Source organism: Aptenodytes forsteri, unplaced genomic scaffold (assembly GCF_000699145.1).
Source record: "Aptenodytes forsteri isolate BGI_AS27 unplaced genomic scaffold, ASM69914v1 Scaffold550, whole genome shotgun sequence".
NCBI classification, from domain to species: domain Eukaryota; kingdom Metazoa; phylum Chordata; class Aves; order Sphenisciformes; family Spheniscidae; genus Aptenodytes; species Aptenodytes forsteri.
In genome coordinates this window covers 14,309-35,352 of record NW_008795689.1, presented here as the reverse complement: position 1 = coordinate 35,352, position 21,044 = coordinate 14,309, and the positions used below count along the sequence as shown (strand labels likewise).

The window sequence follows — 21,044 nt, the reverse complement described above, 5'->3', positions numbered from 1 at the left end:
AACATTTGTTCTGGATCTTATGACATGTAAAGCTTTTATGAGTCGCTCCGCAAAATTATTTCTGTCAGTTTGCAAGGAAAGGTGGTTTGTGATACAAAATGGAGCTTTGTATTTAATTATTTTATGTCTGAGAAAAGGACTTATAATCACATTTAATTGTGAGCCTTAAATGATTTTTCATAAGCAAGATGACAGTGAGCTCACATAACGTTCCAAGGTTTTGTACTCACAGCATGCTTCAGAAATGTACTGAATTCTTCATATATGCAGCCTTATGTTTCAGTTTTTCTGGTGTACCTTAATAAATAAAAGTGTATTTGTTACAAACTAAGGTATTCAAAAGCAATCTGTATGTTTTTTGAATTCTACTGATTGGCTCAAGGTTTGTTTCTGATTCTATTTCAGATGCATCCACTCGGACTGTGTAATAGCAATGATGAGGAAGACCTGTATGAATATGGCTGGGTAGGAGTGGTGAAACTGGAACAGCCAGAGTTGGAGCCTAAGCCATGCCTCACTGTCTTAGGAAAGGTAAGGGGGTAGTTTGGGGTAAATGCTGCATGTAACTGTTTCTTGGAAGGGTTAGTTCCTTTCTGAGAAAAATCAGCAAGAAATAAAACAAGAGAAAACTCCCTTTACTCCACGAAATACTCTGTTTTGCCTGTTTTCATACGAGATGCTTCAGGGAAAGATAATGTCGTAATTCAGTTGGTAGAGATGGTGATGGGGAGCTGAGTGCACACATTCCCTTTTTGAGCTCTGTAGGAACCTAACAAAGACTTCTGCAAAAATGGCTGTTTAGCAGAATCAGTATTGGAGTAGAAATAGGGTGAACTGCAAGTGTGATGCTAACTTGATCAAAGGAAGCTTCTTATCAAAAGTAGTCAAAATGAAAGCATTTTACTGGTTTTCCTTAGGTACAATTTCCTCAGAAGACATACATTAATTTCCTTTTTTGGGGGAAGAGGAGTCTTCAACCCTGGAAGAGATTTCTTTGCTTTAATTGCAGGATAGATATCTCTAGTAACAAGTGAATTTTACTGTACTGGTCAAAGAAATAAAAATTTTCATCTTGCTGGAATTTCCCTGTGGAATACAGCCTCTGGAATCTAAATTCCTTGCAAAACATTTCCCTTTGTTTTGTGGGGTGAAGTCAGTAAGATATCATTACTGCTGCCAGATATGTTAAAAAGGAAAGCCTTTTTTTTGTTCTCAGCTTAGAATTTTTGAGGATTGAGGTTATTATATGTTGACATTTGAAGTCTAGAGTAGTTGGAAGTGTGTGAAAGAGCATAGGCCACAAGTTCTACCAGTAACTGAGTAGTTGAAAATGCATAAAATCTGAGGGGTTCATCCTAAAATCCAGCTGGCTCAAGTGTCTGAGACTTTGGTAGGATAGTGTTGGTGACTTCAGGTGAGCAGGGAAAATGTAGTATATCGGGCATAAAATAAAATCCTAGTTTGACATTTTGTAGGTAAAACTTGTCTCTGTATATTTATAAACAAAACTTCTAAAAACCCCATATTTCAAAGGAAATGGGAAATGGTCTGCTTGTCTAAAATTTGCTGCAGGTTTAGCTTGTGGTACATGGGTGAGAAACATCTCTCTAAGAAGTGGCTGCCCTTTCTATTGAATTTCAGCATAATACTTTTTTTTTTTCTAACTTGGAGTACTGTTTTTGTTTCACAGAAATTCCAGCTGATGCTTCTTTGCTCTTAGGAGGATAAGGTCTCATGAGGATGGGAATTAGAGAAGATTGGGTACTGAAAGATGCATAGTAATCCATAAGTAAACTCCAGGAGTAAGTTGAGTCTTGGGGAACGCCATTTAAGGAAGGAATCTGTTCAGTCCCATCTGTCAGGCTCTTGAAAAGCATGTGAGGAAGTAGGTGTGTGAAATGGATGAAGAAAGTGGAAACCATAGATACCCTGCACAAACAATGTTATAAATATTTTCTGACATAGTGACATTGCTTGCCTGACCCACTGCTGTGTACCCAAATGCCGCCATGTCCTCTATACTCCCCATGTCCCTGAAGCCTCATCGATCTCTAGAATGAGTACACTTCAGTCTCTGCTGATCCTAGCTTCCTGAAGCTTGGCCTGCTGAACAGCAGACCCTGGCTTTGCTTCAGGAGCTCTGTAGCATCTACTCTGATGCATAATGACGGTGCTGTGACTCCTGCATCCTGCATAGGGTATGCCCAGAGAGTTTGGGCACAGTGTTTCCTGTGTGTCAGTTTATGTGCAGTAATTTTAACCGGTGAAAAAAGACTGGCCACGGTTCTAGGCAATACTTGCTTCTCAGTAAATGTAACGCAGCTCCTCGTTCTGTGTTTTCATGTCGCCATTTATCCTTCTCTTCCTGAAATATTTCTTCCCTGTTTCATGCTTGCTGTTGTAGTTTCTCCTCTCCATCTTTTCTCTGCAACCATTCTGCTCAGTCCTCCCTATGCTCAAGTTATGTCCTGATTTAGAAGGACTTCTCAGAATTCTTGAAATATTGCTGAGTGCAGATAGCAGCAGGAGCATCAGCCATGAGTTTCTTGCAGGTCTGTCAATTAAGTCAGCCTGGTTATCTTACCAGTGCGAACAAATTGCATTGCGATTGTCTGGGTCTCTGAAAAGTTCAGTTTCCATGCAATTTGGTGCAAATGGCTACACGAGTGTTCAGTTTGGCCTGTAAACTGTTTTGCCTGGGTAAGTATCAAACCTGCTGCATGTGTATATGTGTCGTCTTCTGGTTGGTTTTAGGATTTGGCAGCTGTTTGACTTAAAATAAAACATGAAAGGGAAAGAGAAAGGGAAAGGGAGGGAGAGGAGAGGAGAGGAGAGGACAAGGGAGGGGAGAGGAGGAGGGAGGGGAGGGGAGAGGACGAGGGAGGGAGGGAGGGGAGGGCAGAGGAGAGGAAAAATGGAATGAAAAGGAAAAAGAAAAGGCAAGGCAAGGAAAGGGGAAAGGAAAAGAGAAAGGAAAGGAAAAAGGAAAGGAAAAGAAAAAGGAAAAGAAAATAAAATGGGGGAGGGGTGGCCTTGAACAGGGACGGGAAATGGAACTTCTTCCATTTAGAAAAGGAGGAAGAAATCAAGGAGTGCAAGCCTACTGTTTGTTCCTCATTTAGTTTGATTTATCCTGCCCCCAAGGTGGCTTGTCCTGCACTATTTGATCAAATAGCGTGTTTGCCTTTCCGTAGAGTTGTGGTAAGCTCTTGCTTTTCCAAAATTCTGTAAAGTAGGCCTGCCCAACTGCAACATCTATTGCAGAGATAATGTGGATGTTACAAGATGCAGGGCTGGTGCAACACTTCAGAAACATACTGGCCTCTTGGACATATGAAATGTTGCATGTCAGCTTTACTGGTGTTGCTGATATCCAGATATTATGCAAGTGAGATAAATGGTGAAGCAACCCCTTGTTACACACACATCTGCATGAATGACTCAGGTGGGTAACAGTAAGACTTCACTGAATGCGAATATTCTTACCTCCTTAAAAGATGTAGTAGAGTGCATAAAATTGAGTATATAGGGCATTTGCACTTCTAGACCACAGGAGTTCTGCTTTGTCTAGTGAAGTCTGACTGTGTGATCAATTATACCTCCTGCTGGAAGCAGATACATCTTCCCTTTTCAGTTCCCGTTTATTCCCTAATGCTGGAATTGCCATTGGGATCTTCTAGTATCTATTCTGAGATTTTAATTCCATTAGAAGCCATTCTGTGAAATGAAAGCCAAATCTTGTATGTTGGGAAAGTGATGTGGTTGGATCAATTTGACCTATTGATTTGATAGTAGGAATAAAGTTGGTGCCAGGAAAGTGAGAGAAGTTAAGGACTTGCTTTCTTTCAAAACTGTCATGGGCATAATTGAAAGTCTGCCTCAACAATTTAGGGGGAAATAAAAAGCCTCTGCCAGGGCAGTTGTCTGTGTATGCACTTCCCTTTCCAGCCTATGGCACGTGTGGGCAATTCTGTTTCATTTGGACACTTTTCACTGAGAAAGCTAGTTTGGATATCCTCGTCTATGCTATGAACTAAGAGGATGCACATGGAGAGTTATCCTGGCTCAGCTGACAATTACTTTGTCCATCTTTCTTATGTACATAAGGAATGGATAACCTTGTCAGCTTCAGCCTATCATAAACGAATGTGTTTAAAAGCTCAGACTAACTCAAACCACAAAAGGATTTGTAAGTCCTCTTTTAAGGGAGCCAATTTAAACTCGTTTCACTAGAACTGGTGAACATTTGTGTTGAGTAATAATAGTAGTAGAAGCAGAAAGGTTATTGCTTGTGTCTGTATGGTGGAATGCATGCATATAAGAAGGAATAAATTATGAGGTTTTGTTTAGTTTAATAGTAAAGGAAAAGAAAGAAAATAGAGATGATATTGTGGAAAGCTCGGAATATTGCGAAGTAGAATGTAGAGACTACTTAAAAGCTGTTCGTAGAGCTAAATTCCATGACACACAAATCTGGTACAAAGATGTATGGTTTTATTCTTATTGTTGTTTTTAGTTGTTGTGGTCTTTTTTGATTTGGGGTGTTTTGGGGTTTGGGGTTTTTGTTTTGGTTTGGTTTGGGTTTTTTTGTTTTGTTTTTAGTAAAACCCTGCTCTGTGTTTTCAGAAGCTTCACTCCACTTGTTTATCCATGTGCTAAATGGGATTGGTAGCTGTACAGAACTTAATGTGTCCATTTCCATATAGATTTTTTAATTGCTCATCCTTCTTAGTCAGATTTATATGGTGTAATGGAAATGAAAGAGTTTAAAAAAATGTATCTCCTGTTAGAGTGCCCGTGAAAACTGGACCCTGATTGGGAAAGGGGTCTGTGTGGCAGCTGTGATTTAACATTGCCTTTGATCACAGTGCAGCCCTGTTTGAGGCAATGCTGCATGCAGGCAAAGCAAAGGCCTGGGTTTTACTGATCTCATGAGCTCCTGAATAGGGCTAGAAGGGGAATGACAGAGGAAGAAGAAAGCTTTGGAAATGAAAAGGAAACCCCGTGAACCCGACCAGCATTATTGGCTGGATTTGCCTACCAGGGAGCCGCTCAGTTTCTGCCAGGCTAATTCTGCTCCAACTTCTCTCCCCCACACCCCCGACCCCACCTCCCCCTCTCTCTTTCCTTCTTTCAGACTTTTTTTGTTTTTGAGGCATGGCTGTAGTAACTTGGTTCTCAGGCTGGGAACCCACTGAGCTGTTGCCATGGTCACTGGGAAGCTCTTCGTGCCATGTGCTTCAAAGGGAACCTTTCCCCTCCTGGAATTCCTGCCTTCTCTGCGTACAGCACAATGAGACTCCTTCGCCTGCCAGCGCACGTGCTCCAGCAGCGTAACTTTGCTCTGGAGGAAGGGAAGAGCAGTGCTGCCTGCAACACCTGTTGCATGCCTGCATCCACTGTATTGTGATGGCAGTACCTGCACGTGTCCTGCACATTCCAATATGCAGCCCCCTGTTCTTCCCCTGCGCCAGTCATTTTTGAAGCAAATGACATCTGTCAAGACAGTGAAATACAACCCAGCAATGCCATTGGGGTTTTTTTTCAGTACAGGATAGATAGTGAGAAAATGCTGAAGATTTGCTTAAAAGTAGCACTTCTTCCCTTTCTGCAGGCTTGAAAGTCCACGGGGAAGGATTTTGTTCTTGTTTCTCTTCCAGGGACAGCTGAAGGGACTCTTCTGTATTAATAGGATGTGTGTATTTGAGGATGTGCATCTGAGTAGAACATAACAAAGGGGATGTCTCTGCTACTACAGCTTCCTGTTTTCTTCAGATCAAAGGAATCTGTAATATGAGGAAATTCCTAACAGTTCTTTCAGTATCCATTCACTTCTTTTCTCTCTTTTAAGAGTTTATTTACAAAAACATTTACACAAATACTAACCAGAAGAATCTCTTGTTTTGCCATGTCATCATTGTGATTATACTACTTAGGTTGGGGCCAAAATCATCATAACTTGAGTCTCCATTAAATAGTCTAACTGGGATTCCTAACCTTTTGTCTAACAATTTAGTTTAAAAGTAAAGATTCTTACAAGGTAGTCAAATGACAAATCATAAGGCTATGTTGGTAGTTTAGTTCCTGAATAAAGAGTGATCCGTTCTAAGACTTTAGGAACAAGATGGCCTGTGGGGAGTCAATTTTAATCCTTTTCTTTTGGAGTTACTGAAAGTAATAAAAAAAGAAAGGCAAATTAAACAAAATCAACTTACACCTTTATATTAATAGCCTAAATTAAGCATAGTTATATGTACAAATTAGAATTGCAGTGACTATATAAGCATACCTTTTGTTTCTGTATAACATTAATAGTTTTAGATACAGTTTGGATAATTCCTGTAGAAGTTGATTCAGTTCAGTTGTAGAAATGCGTATGGAATTTAGGCAAATGCTCTTCCATGCTAAACTTTTTCAGAAATTAGGACTGAGCTATGCAGTAGATTAAGATCTAAAATTAATGAGAGACATGTCTAAAACCATTGATCAATGTTTCCAAAACTTTGCTTGTTCAGATACTTTCAACTGGTAGTGACAGCTGCAGCAACCCACCCTATGATGGGTCCTGTGCCACATGCAGAAGATACTGTCACTATAGGAGAGCTTCTTACATCCACTGAAGTAGTTGATGTTCCACTTGTGGTATCTATTCCACAATTTGGGGACCTTTGCTGCATTCTGTTTGTCAGCCCATGTTTCTTCTTTAGATGCTGTAAACAGCATCTAAAAAGCATTTGGAATTCATTTTGAGGCAGTAGTCTCAAAATTTACAGCAAAATTTAATTGGTCTGGCTGAAAAGTAATAGTATGGGTGACTTTTAAGCTGGTTGGTTGGTTTGTTTGTTTCACTGTGTGGATACATGAAGGTTTGTGTTGGCAGTGTAGTGTCCGGTGGAGGTAGGAACAAGTAAGAGGAGGACAGTAAAGGGACAGCTCTTTCTGATGGCAGTGCTGGGCTAAATGCACGTCACACTACAGACTGAGAAAAGTTATTCAGCAGTAGAAACTTAATATTGGTTGTTTTGAACTCTCAGACATGCTGTGTTAAGACGGAAGTTGTTACGAAGCAGAAGAGAAGTTTCTTGAATGAGACTAGACTGCTTTGGCTGTGGACTAGTTGATAGATCTACATTGCACGTGCCAAACATGCCAAAACTCTGATCAAAACACAAACCATGTTGTTTATCAATCCCATTGTTTTGTAATGAAAAAAGAGTATGTGTTTTGAGGGGGAAAAATAGCATCCTGGCTAGTGTTAAAGACTCTGAGCTTCTGAATCAGTCATGTTCTTTAAGAGTCTCCATTAACTTTGCATTTAAATTTTTCATTTCCATGGTCTGTTGTCTTAGCACTGCCTAAAATTAGAGTTAACTGTGAAAAGAAGTAGTATATATAATTGTCCCTGCCATGCATGTATTTTTCTTACTGTATTTGTTCTAAAGAATATATTGAGAAACCAAGAGAGAGAACTGCCATTTTCCTGAAGCACCAAAGAAGAACATAAGTGCTGTAATAACGTACTGATTGTTTCTTGTTATTCCCCACTTCACTATAATTTATAATGTCCAGGACACCTGAAATGTTAACATCCATTTTAAACAACCACAAAACATCTTTAAAAAATGATATTTTAAGTGATACTGTTACTTATTCAAATATATTTGGTGTAATTCATCTTTTGACATTCTCGTTTGTTAGTTCCCCAGTGCTAGCAGTGTGATCAGACCTCTACAGCATATAGACATAATGATTTCTGGAGTTCTAACAAAATTGCATAGATGAGGTGAGAAGAGGGGATAATATATGGTTTTTCAGGAAGAAGCTGGATTTTCATAATGACAGAAATAGTCAGTCCTCGTAATCTTCCTGATGTCTGTGCATTTTACACACGTGTATTTTTGAACAAAAATAATAAATCACATAAGGCAAAATGCTTTTGCCACAAGCTCAGTGTATTTCTGCTTCCCATCTCCTTGCCTCTTCTTCCATCCCCCACAGACCATACTCTAACAACAAGGCTATTTTAACAGATTAAAAAAGGGATTTGAATGGGAAACAAAAAGGAAGAAATGTTGCATGTTAGAGTGTTTGGCTGCAGAACATGGGGATGCGGCATGTCTCGTCACTATAGTTGAAGTCTTGCGTTCATAGGTACCCTTCTCCCGTCTTTCCTCTTTAAATCCTCTCATTCCATGACTACTTTCCACCTTAATTTCAGCAGTTCCTTTGAGGAGAGAAGGGAAAGGTTGAGCACAGGTAAGAGAACTGACAAGCAAGCCAATTAAATTCTGGAGATAGAGGAAAGGTTTGTGTTGTGTACGGATCATATGGTGAAAGATGTAAAAGGAAAGAACAGAGCTGGATCAAAGCCAAAGAGGGGAGTGCTCGAAGGAATGGACAAACGAGGGCTGAATCAGGTTATGCAGTTCAGAAGAAGTAGATCTATCAGGTTTTAATTCATGGGTGGTGGTGGGCCCTTTCCATTGGCAACTAGTGCCAGCAATCTGTTATTGTATTATTTTACTAACTTCCTTTTTGTGTTCACTGCACAGTTATGAAAAGCAACAGCTATTCATGAAGAAAGGCTGTCTCTTATGTTTCTCTCTCTGGGCACTCCTTAGATTTGCTATTGTTGGACTGATTACTTTAAATAAATGTCCACTTTTAGAGTTGAGTCCTTAGCAGTCCCCACCACCATCTTCACTCCTTTCCAACCAACTGTGGAACACAGCTGCTTCTCCCTTAAGCTGAAGAAGCAGCTGTTGTTGCACAACATGTGTTACTGGAGTCTTTGCTCGGTCAGAACTCCCAGTGAAATTAGTGGAAGTCCAGGCTGAGTAAAGACTAAGGAACAATTTTTTAAGATATGCCCCACAGACAAATAATAATAATAATAATATGTAAATATATACATATGCTGCATATGTAAATGATTTATGTCTTAAGTTTTTGGACCCTCATGATTCTATGTCCCTTGTGAGCCTCTCAAACATTGAGAGAGATTTTTATTTTACATGCAGAATCTACCTATTTCTCTAATAGGAGAAATGCACAATGGCAGACGTTGGAAGAACTACAGAAATAGAGTTTGAAGCAGAAAAGTGAGTGGGCAAGTAAGTGCAGCTATGTTGGAGTATAGAAATGAGCACAAAAGAAGGCTGGCAAGCAGAATCAGATAAACGGATCAGAAAGTGAAGAAAATAAAGAGCAGATAGGGAGGCAGGGAATGGAATTATTTAGGACTTCACAGATGAGTGACACGCCTAATTTTGGTGCACTAAGAGACAGAAGGCTTTGAAAGAAATTGGAGAACTGGGGAATGTAACCAGAGCTGCATCAGAGGGACTCCGATATTCAGAGTAAAAGATGGGCAGATACAATCAGCAGTGGTAGAAAATAGTGGATCGTAAGAAATTGCAGACATGAAGTGGGAATGTTTTGCAATGATTTTCACGGGATTGAAAGGGAGGAAAGAGAAAACATAACACAAATTGTGCTTCATATCTTACTCCTTTGAGATAATTTGCCAGAAGCTGTTTTTCTGCTCTAAACATTTTGTCTTCATGGTGGCCAGGTGGATATTATCTAGAGGTGCCTGTTCGGATGCCATGATGATTTAATGTTTGTACTAAGTTCAAGGAATCAACTCCAAATGAGTCAAGTGATCATACTGTGAACTCAAAACGAGTATGAAGTGGACTTTTTGGTCAATGTAGGGAGCACTGACCAAGTCATTTGGGCACATGACCAATTCTAGCAGGTTATTTCTTGAAGATTAGAGCTGGACGTATTTATGGTATGAATTCTCTAGACAGATTAGGTATATGGTATCAACATTTGCATAGCTGTTGCCTTAGAATTGCTCAATATGGATATGAAACTCTCACCAAAACCATTAAAAATATCAAAAGCATGTATGTATTCTAGTGCATTAATGTCTCAGTGGTTGGCCCATTGGTGTTTTGTTCAGTTGGTAAGCCAAGAGAATACATCACAGACATCTGAGTTTTCAAAATGCTTAAAGAACTTGGTCACCTCTGGATAGGAAAAAAGATGGACCTTAGCCCCGAGGAGCCAAAGAGTGAGCTTTTAAGAGGTGGGGGGGAAGGCATTTGCAAAGAGCACAGAATGCATAGACTCTTGAGTCCATGAACAGTGTTGAAACTCCCAGAGGGTCCCTTCAGCTGACTCTAAGGGACTAATGAGCCAGCCTGGCTGTTTATGGGCTGTGGTTAACCTCTTGCAAGTTAGGATTTCCTGTCGCCAGCAATGAGCTGTGACCGCCAGCACCACAGTGTTAATGATGAGGTAGGGGCTGATGAATGGCTGGACTCCAGACAGCAGCCTTCACTGGCAAAGAATCAAGTGGCTAGAGGGGGAAAAACATTGATGTCTACAAGAGAAATAATGCAAACTCCAGAACCTATAATTCCCATGTTTAAAAAAAGAAAGGGAGAAAGAAACTGGGGACAAATTCAAACCAAGTGAAGCTTTTATCTCTGCATTCTGAATAGAAGATTGTTCTTCAGCAAAACTGGCTGCAAAAGCCAGGCCAGTTAAAACAATATGCAGGCTGCTTGCCTCCAAGTAACCAGAAATTGTTGGCTCGGAGTAGCCTGCTCTGAGGAGCCAACCTGCTGGGAGACGTTATCCAAGCAACGGCCTGAATGTAATTCCTCCCGCTGTGGAATGGCTCTTTGGCAAATGAAGACCCTAATTAGAGATGGAAGGGTTTCTATTTTGTTTTTCTTTAATCCTTACCCTGAGGCCTCTGCAATACAGCCATGTCTCTGCTTGTGTGCAGAGAAGTTTCCAGTTTCCCTTTGTAACAAAAATCCTCCACCTTTTTTAGTCTTTTTTCCCCTTTTTTTCTGTTCGTTTTTTTTTTTTTTTTTAAAAAGATCAACAAACTAAGAACAAGGGCCCACCACAGTTTGGGACCTTGAAACTAATCTAATCCAAAAGCAAGGATCACTGTTTGAAAGAAAGTCCATGTCATCTTGTATTAGCCAGCCCATGGAAAGTTGCTAGATAAACTGGAGTACTGGCCCACCATGCATCTTTCTACTACTGAACTTATTACCCAAGCTGATTCTTCTAGTAGAGAGGGAGAGGGAGAGAGAGCGGGAGAGGGAGAGGGAGGTTCTCACTGAATCAGTAGTATTCTACTAGATACCAAGGGAATGTTACACGCCTTTGTTCATTCAGAAAGGTTGAAGTCCCTGACTGGGGATAACATGCATATTCTGTAGTCTTGGATGCAGATGCTCATCCCCGACAGAGAGGACAGAACCTCCAGGAGAATGTGCTACAGCATTTTAACTCCAATATGTGTAGAAGTGAAAATACATTTGCTGCTTGACAACTCACCTTGGTATATATGTCTGTCTGAACATACTCTCACAGACTGCATGCAGGCACTTAATAGCCCTGCAAAGAGCACTGCACTTTCTGTCACTATTGAGACCTGGATCTGCTGTTTCATCACCTCAGATGATGATTGTGTTATCTCTAAAATGTCCTTGTTTACAGTAGATTTCAACCTATGGATGAAGGCCAGCTGCTTGAGGATGAGGCTAAGCAAGACAGATGATACTAAGCAGAAGACGCTCTGAATTTTCTTTCCTATCAGTTTTTTACATTTGAAAATACGTAAATACCCAAAATTGGCCTGAATCACTCCTAATTTTTCATGTTTAGTTATGCTTGCTTTCATTTCTTCTCAGCACTTTTGGTGGGCTGTGGTCATATATCTTGTCTTACCTTCCAGATAGAGGATAGCAGTATGTTATTAATAAGCACAAAGCTCTTCAGCCTTTCGAATAATTTTTGGTTAATTTAGATGTGTCAGTATATCTTGGATAGACTACTGTAAATGCCTCAGACCTGTTCTATACTCTTTACATAATTTCACACAGGCTGAATCTGTTTGAAATTTCTCCTCTTTCCTAAAATATTTAAATATTGACCTAAAGCTGTGACTTGGGAACCATGGCCCAAAACTGTTGTTCTGTTGTAAAGAACTTTCTGCAATAAGGTGAAGCTTGTTTCTCAGGAGGATTGAACTTCCCCGTTGAATTGACTGAGATTGGATGGAATTCCTGCAGGACTTAAAATTTTTGAAAGTTTTGCCATCTCCCATTCTAAATGCAAGTCGTAATTCTTATAATTCTTTGTTTTCCCTTTTGATGTATATACATACCAATTTATAATTTTAAGGTATTTTTCTATTAGAGCACACGCCCTGTGTATCTGAGATAGGAGGAACTGTTTACACAGTTTGGGTACTATAGGGATGGCTTCTTACAGTGGTCTAGGTTAATAGTTCCTTTAATTTACAACTCCTCCAAAACTTTCCCATATCTCAATCTTTTAATGACTTCTCTCAGCACCACAGCATGCTTGTATGTATGTTTACATAATTAAGTCTAGTTTGCTGTTTCTAGTTAATCTACTTTCAGTACACCTTCAATGCAAAGATAAAGTTAAGAATTATCTGGGTTGGCTGTAGTGATATTTTATAGTATTATGATTCTTTAGTACATAATTTCTTGTGACCATTATATTTTGGAGGTAACTGTATATAGGAACCCTGAAAAAGCTTGAAGGGTTATAAAACGTAGCAGCATTTCTGTGTAACACCATCAGTTGCCATGAATACATCTACCCACTTCTTGCTGGGTGTGCTAGGTTCTCTGTGAATATGTTATCACGTTCAAGACCTCAGTCCCCTCCTGTGTTCTCTTCCAGTGCCCACCCTTCTCTCTGTGACTGTGTCTTCTCATAGCAACAAGACTGCTGGCCTGCAGAATGGTCTGTGACAGCAGGCGGCAGGTTTTGGGGAATGGAGTCCCATGAATCTGAAATGTGTCACGGGAGATGTGTAACCAGCAGGCTTCGCTGTGTTCAGGATTAAATAAATGTCTTTTTCATGTTGTTTTTACTTGGTCTGGACTCAGAACTGATCACAGTGTTTCTCCCTAACCCCAGAAAAGAGAGATACTCTTGGTTTTTTCTTCCTCATTTTAACTGTCTGAGAGCCTCTCGGTACTGAGTGGTATGGATCACCTTGGTATGTGTTGTTGATTTGATTACATACTGCATGAGGTGATATTTTTCTTAAACTAGAAGTACATAGTTTTTTAAGTTTTTAATTTTTTTTACAGAGAAGTACATTGTTTTTTAATTGTGATTGTATTTTTAAATTTAAAAATACTGCTTTGCACTTTCTATACTTCCTAATTGATAAAGCAACTGTCGTAATGCCATATAATGCAGTGTCTATAGGGCACATGTATAAAACATATCCCAAAGTGCCAGAGAAGTTGAGTTGAGTATTCCAGTCAGGAAGGGGGTTTATGCTGGTGTGATACGCGGGGGATTTGACTATCTTCTTGTGATACTCTGCCTTTGCTTTCAGACAGAAATCTGAAAGTTCCTTTTTCGTTATCTCAGAAAAGGTTTGATACGGCATCCTGCTTATGCTTGGCTTAACTTCGTTTCTGGAATTACTGGGGAATTGTACATTAACAGGACTGAGGCATCAGTTGGTTAATTTGTAACTTCTGCTGTTTGCAAAGTAGATGATGTCCTTTTCTCCTTCCTCCCCTGCCCTGCAGAATTGGCCTGTGGCCTGGCTTTCTAGCTCCAGTGGTGGTTCAAGGGGCAAGGCATTTTTGGTGATTGACTGGGCCTGATAGCGGTGTAGGAGAGAGATAGGGGATGCCTGTATTGTTCAGATGTTGTTGTCTGTAGTCTCTGTAGCTCTGAGAGAAAAAGAGGTTTTGCGGTTTGACAATTGTAATGAAAATGTGTATTTGACATGATGCTGTGGGGTTTGTGCAAGATTCTCAATGGTAAGCAGAGTGCAGCAGAGTTTCGCTGGAGTGTCTTTGCCTGTGGCTGATGTTCTATGCTTTTGCAAGTACAGTTGTGAGTCTGCGCTAGAAATGGGTTCTATTCTGCTAATGAGATAACATTATATTTTCTTTTCCCCAACAGTAGCTGCTGCTAACTGAATATTATGGATAGTCAAATGTCAATAGGAAACACACATCCTTGCTTGCTTTCACAGATAGTGTTCCAGATGTATTTTCAAAATCATCTGAATAGCAATATCCACTGTCATTGACGTTTTAGCAGCCAATATAGTGGTGTTCTTAAACATACTGACAGATTTTGCTGAGCTGTTTTTTGGGGTTTTTTTTCCTCTTCCTCTTCCTTACTGACAGATTTTGCTGAGCTGTTTTTTGTTTTTTTTTTTTTCCTCTTCCTTAATGGGATGTCTCTTTTGTGCCCAATTATGGGGAGGAGCATCTAAAGAATTCCAGTGAAGAGTACTTTCCTTTTTGGAGTAGTAAGTATAGTGCTGTAAACCCTGTTGTGCTGTGATACGGAATCAAGGTGGAAAGAACTTTGTGAAATCCATGTGTGTCTTGGTCCTGATAGGAGATTACACTTGGCTTGAAGAGAGAACCTTTATCCCAAGCAGAAGTCACAATCATATCAAAAAACAGGTTTGGATTTTATTGCCTAGCTTCATGTGATGCCATTTCTGTAATATTGAAAATCTAATGCTGCCATCCATAGAATGGGGGTGCAGTTCATACCCACTGCTCAGTTTAATAGGGTTCTTTAAGGTATACCTCTGTTCTGAAGAAGGCTTTGAGAGCATCAGGGTCAGAACACCGTTCAGCTGACTGAAATGGCAAACTGGCTGTAGCAACATCTGCTTGTCCAGACCTGCAGATTCATCATGCATTTTATGTAAGAACCGGTGGTCTCTTTCTCATCTATAGAACTTCCTGGGTTTGTCCATACTTAACTGAAGACTCCTTAAAATCAAGAGTCTCTGCAGAAGTTAAACCCTGATGATGTAGGCTCCTGATGCTTATTTCAGCACTAAAGTTGTCCTCTGCTAATAGAACAAAATCAAATGTGGGCAAGTCTGCAGAAGGCAACTAGAAAAGCCGATAGTCTAGAACCTCGTACTGCATTTTCTGTATCATAGCTCTGGTAATATTGTCTACATCTTTGTGGTCTCACTTGATCTTGATATGGAGAAAACAGGTGCAAATCAGTTGGTTTGTGAGCACTAAAAATTACTGGAACAGATTTTGCTACTTTGAGTCTGCTCAAGAGAAGACCGTGACCACTGAATTGCTATATTCATCATTTATTTTGGTGAAATATTGCAGATGGAAACCTCATCCCTTCAGCTGTATTCCCTACTAGTCAAGATTGTTGAAATCCTTGACCTGCCTTTCCAGAGCAATAAAGCAAGACACTGGACCTTTTCATTGAAAATCATGTTCCTTGGAGTCACAGAGTATGCAAGTTGCTTGCTACCGAGTGTTGCTTACATGTTACCAATACGCTATGTGAGAGGCTGACCGCTTATTTCAGAGGACCAAAGACAGCTGATGAAAGAATTAGCTATAAAAAAGATTCCACTTCACGCTGCTTGCATAATCCTACTCTTTTGGCAGATTAATGACCACTAACTCCACAATGTGGAGAGTTCTGACATGGAATATTGGATCTGATGGGCTAGGTTAAACAGAAAATATGCCTCAAGTTCAATGATTTTTAGTTCATAGAGAAATTGAGGGGGAAAACCTCAAAAACTGACAGAGGGAATGCAAGTTTGGTCAGGCTGGCTCAGCTCTCAGCTAAATAAGGACGTATAAAACAATTTTCTTGACTACTCTGTTCAACAATCTCTGCACAGAGTTAGAGCAACCCAGTTATCATATTTTCTGCCCCAAAAAGCGTGAGATGTATTGAAAAAAGGAAAAAGGAAAAGGAGAAGGAAAGGGAAGAGGAAGAAGCCACGGTTATACCTGTTGGAGCTGTGCTGTTTCCCTCAGTTCTGACTGAAAGCAGTGTTTTGCTTTTGGGATCCATAGGACTGTCTTCTGCTTACTATATCCTTACTCTTCTGCTTCCTGTCTTGTTCATTTTGGAGGACCAGCTAATAGTACGTGCTGGCACCTGATGGAATGGAGTTGGGATAGTTTGCTAAAAGCAGTTTACTGGCATCTGTACTGGTTACCACCTAAACCATTGCCCAATCTCCCCCTCCCCGTCTTTATCATTTTCTTAACCCAGAGAATAAATCAACTCCCTCAAGTACCACATACCATAGTTGTAATTAATATTTGTTATTTACAGTGTACTAAATTCCAAGAAGAGAGTTCCTAGAGTTGGATGAACGATCCAACTAATCCAGGAGGCTAATCCAGGAAGACAGATACGTAGTTCTTAATGTAAAAGCATTTGTGAGAACATAGTGTTAGAACAGTAGGATATATCTGTGGGTTTACACAGGCAGGCAATACGTTTAAAGCATCTTTTTCTCCCTTTAGTAGGTCAGTTTTATCTAGGATGTTGACTTTAAAAAAAAAAAAGTGTATTTATAAATAGTAATCTGGCTCTACCAATAGTAATTTTCAACAGAAGATACTGAGTTACGATCTTAATAAATGTGTAATGCATTACTATGTTGATGTAAATGGCAGAGCTAAAAGTGATTAATGAACTGTGATTTCCCCACCGATGGTTCTAAGCCTCAGTCCTTCTCTCGTCTGTAATTTATTCACTCTCTGCAACCCATTAGGTTAGTGTCATGTCCTCATATGTAAATACAGCTGTATATTGTGAGGGAATTCTAACTCTGGCAAAGAAGTAAATGTAATGAATAAAGGCTAATGTTGTTGGTATGATTTTTCTTTTGAACGGGGACCTCGTTAAGCAGCTTTTCTTCTTACGTTGGTTTCTCCGCTGTTGCATAATAACTGACATATTAATTGGAATGCGGCCATACTAGAAAGCAGAGGGGGAGATGCTTGCAATGTTCGTATCTGCAGGCATGTAAGGTCCTTCTGGATGTCAGCAAGTGGCTGACCTTCTTCCTGTTTCGATTGTTGCTGTCCTACCTGATTTGAATGAATGAGAGGAAGCAATGCACCTGCTTAATAATCATCTGGTCCCTCGGGTTGAAAGTTTGTCTCATCAAGGAAGTTGTTGCTTCCTTATTGTATTAGTCTGGCCCACAGGAAGGGAGTGCAGAGCTCTTCAAATCTTTCTGGTGTTCTTTGAGGTAATAACTAAAATTTCCTCAGGCCTGGAGCTGTGAAGAGATACTTTCCTCACACTTCTGTCATATGCGTTTCTTCTCATCCTCTCTACATTACAGGGTCTAGTAAATTCTTCCACATTTTAATCTGAGTCAGTATTTAAGGTGCATCTTATTGGTAATGGTTATCAACAGAGTGAGTTCATAACAAGTAGGTGTCTAAAATACACTCTAAAATAACTTATCAGCGTCTCTGTGAGCTATGACAATCTGTGCAAATCAAAACACATAGATGAAGCCAATATTACGTATTTGTAATAAAAGTCCTTTTAAAATGTGTAATAAACACACCGTATCCTTCTGTTTACATTTTTCTTTGAGTATAAAGTAGCCAAATGTATTCTTCAGCAGAGGGCTTCTGATAAAGTCCTAGGCTGGTGATGTTTAAGGAATAGAGGAAGGTCAAATTGAAAGGTGGGTTTTGTATCCCTGATCATTTTAGTTACTTTAGAGGTGCCTACATCCAACATTCAACTAGAGAAGATATAGTCAAATGTCTACCAGGTGTTTGAATGAAGTCTAGCAAATGGTGGATTGCTTTTCAATGCTCATTTTCAAAGAAAAACTTAAGGTCTCCTTTGAAAAGATTCCTAAAGTGGCCGAAACTCTTAACAATAGTTACAGTCAAGGTGCATATTCTCTACATTTTATGATATAGACAAGTACAAATGTTTGCTGGTTATTTTAACAGCATTATTCATGAGCTTGATTGCCTTCATTTGCTGTTGTCATCTTCTCCCCTACTGAACAGATGACAATCCAAATGATAATTTTAAATAATAAAGTTTACTGTAAAGGGTTAGCAAAATAAACAATTCAAAAGAAACAGACCTTTTTGCGTTTTCTCTGCAGTCCCTTAGTCATGACTGGTGTCAGTAAGCACTACTAGACTCCCCCCAGGCCCAACTTGCACGTACCTAGGAAGCTGGGGGTATGTTTCAGGTTACATATTCCTTTCTCTCTGCACCAAGGATACCTTTTGTCCATCCTTTGATGGTACTATTTCATCCTAAGAGATTCAGTTCCATTATACAGCCCTGGACTTGGTGCATTTAGGTCAGAATCATTCATTGCTTTATTGCGTTTTATTCTGGTCTACTTGTTTTGATCAAATCTGTAGATTGAACATGGACTGTGAGGTTGACAAGACAATGATTTTTATTCTTCTGGACATGCTGCGATATGAGGTCTAATAGGTTTAAATAGAACCCCTAGACACTTGTCTTTCTTGTCCTTTTTATTTTCAGCCTATTCACACTAGCTATTATGTTTAGTTTTGTAGTATCATTAATGCACAAGACAGTAGATTTTTGAAGCTTGGGTTTTTTTTGCTTTCTAGGGGGAAATGCTACTAACTTGCTTGATTGTTCCATGCCTGGCTTATGATTAACCGAAACGTCTTTGAACCGCTTTTAAGCTGTTGTATACTACGTCAGAGACAAAGAAGAAAAAATCCAATAGAAACTGCTGTAAAGACTTGAAAATAATAATTTTAAATGGCACTAATATTAAAAAAAAAAAAGTCTGGTAGTTACTCTTTATTCTGTTACCAACAAGAATAGGGATTTATATGCAGTTCTGAGCTAAGCTGATTTTGCATGTACTTTCAGGGGGTAAAAAAAAATCACAGAACTTGAAACCAATGCACAAAAACATTGTTCAAATGGAGTCTGAGTCTGTATACAAGTAAAATCAGTACACAAGAAAAGGTTAGAATGGATACTGGAATACAGCTTCTAGCATTTGCTGCTGTGATAGTTGCAATACGGTGCTGCAAAATGTTCAGTGCAGTTACGGACTGAAATTCTCTGCGCTTCATTTACTGCTTTTGTTACTCCAGATTGCTAGGATAAATTTTAAATACAAATATTATTCCTCATCAGGTGGTTTGCTCTGCCTGTATCACCACTCCATAATGTTACCATGCTGTAAATGGACCTCTTCCTGTTTATTTGCCCTTTCAGCAATTCTGAAGATTTGTTCTTCCCCTCTAAGTGCAGTATAGGCTACTTCTGCATGGCCAGTCTGTTACCTACATCCACTGAAAACACTTGTTGTTGCTCTGTCTTCTCTTTGGCCCCTGTGATTCTGGCAATATGGTAGCTGCATTTATTGGGGCACTCTGAAACCGGTCTGTGAAAGGAATTTGCAAAAGTTACCACTGCTCAGAAGATCTGAAGACCAGAACTGGAGATTTTTTCCTCCTTCTGTAAGTGTCCAGACCTCTGAGGGCCTTCCCACTGCACTGTAATCAGTATTGGCAGGCCCTAAAGGTGGGGCTAATACATGGAAAAAGAAACTTAACAATCAGAGCTATCTCTGAATTCATACAATGAGCAATATGAGATTCAGGCTGTGATTGTCTTACACAGTTTCCTCATCTGGGGAGCACACAGTCAGGGAGGGAGTTAGAGCTCATATAGGAAAAGAGGGCTGCCGTGTGAACGGCATGAACCTTCTTCATATTGCAGGGATTACCACATATGATCATGCCACGAGATGCATACAGGAGGACTCCTTGGTTTTGTAACAAATTTCCACATTTGGAACTTCATTCCTAAAAAGGAAAGAAGAAACTGAGGAGATTTCTCTTTTTTTTTTCAGCTGTATACTCCCAGATTTTTGCTAGGTCTCCCTTGCTGACCAGCTGTGTTCTACCAGAAATAGTTTGAGAGGTTTTTTTTTTTAAGTAAGGCAGTTCGCAACCACAGCACTTAGACATAGTAGCATAGGTTGCAAGTGCAAACCATCATTATTTTTATACCATCATTACATATAACACAAGGGGGAAATGCCAATAACAGTCAGTTGCTCCCTGAATAAAAACGTTATCTCCTTTCCACAAAAAGTACAATAATTTCAGGCAATGAGTTAAGGTTGTGCTTGTCAAATAAGAATCCAGGTGACTTGTCTCTATCCTATAAAGACCTACTTATAGCGAACCTATATTTTGTGTTTTATTATGTTGGTACTTAAAAGAATTTTTGAATTGCCAATACAGGGCTTGCTGAAGATTGTTGTCATTTCCAGTCCTGCTTCTAGGACCAAGGTGTGCTGAGTACTCTCTACATCAGTGTTTTTGCACAACTGGGCCCTATGTTTCTGCATGTCAGGCGTTTAGTTAGCTGCTGATCGACACAGAACATGTATAACTTCCCTGGAGCTCCAATCGGGATGTGGGAGCACTTCACAGAACAAGTAAAAGTTACGATGCTGGCGCTTGCATACAGTGTCCGTGCAGAGCGAACAGGTCAGAGTCCATGGCTCTGTAGTAGTGTAGGCTTTCAGACTCCGAATGCAAAGAAAGACTGGGAGGTTGTTGTCACTATGAACAAAGAGCGATCATTTGAATTACTAAAAGTGCAGTTATCGATTTGTTTTGGTTTGGTTTTTATTACTCTCTACAAAAAAGGAAGAATACCGCTATGTAGTGATAGTCATTTATTTTAAACCGCAGAAGACAAATAGTCTCAGAAAGGGATATGCCTGGCACCTTTACTGCTTTCTGTCAATTGCAGGGGAAGTGAATTGAGGGAATGCCTGTTTCTTTGCCGTGGGTATAGTAAAGGTAAAGCATGTACCAGTACAACTTTTTTTTTCCTCCCCCCTCATCCAACGCATGTCTTTATTTTTGACCTAGGTTTTGGCCACTTTGCGTAGAAAAACGATGTAGGGGCAGTCTTTAAATGCTGAATAGCCCGAGATGAAGAAGTCACGTGCCTGTTAAAGACTGGCATTATTTTAAGTGGGACTTACACTGCTGTGTTATTTTGAGCTGTCCCGATTACCCAGGAGCGGACAGGGTACTTTCAAAGACGTTTCGGCTTCAGTTATCCTACAGTTTTCGGGGGGCGAGGAAGGGGGCGCGGCGGCGGCCCGGCTCTCCGGGGTGCCTCCCGAGAGGCGA

The 21,044-nt window shown here is 39.9% G+C and overlaps 1 protein-coding gene across 1 annotated transcript in view; it reads left to right on the top strand.

Moving 5' to 3' along the window:
• Positions 1–405: 405 nt before the first annotated feature.
• The window catches only part of ZNRF3 (zinc and ring finger 3), a gene marked incomplete at its 3' end in the record, with an annotated part of 34,029 nt that continues 13,390 nt past the window's right edge, over positions 406–21,044 (top strand). The window contains 1 exon segment of the mRNA XM_009282822.1: positions 406–531. Within this exon segment, the coding sequence (XP_009281097.1) occupies positions 406–531 (126 nt within the window).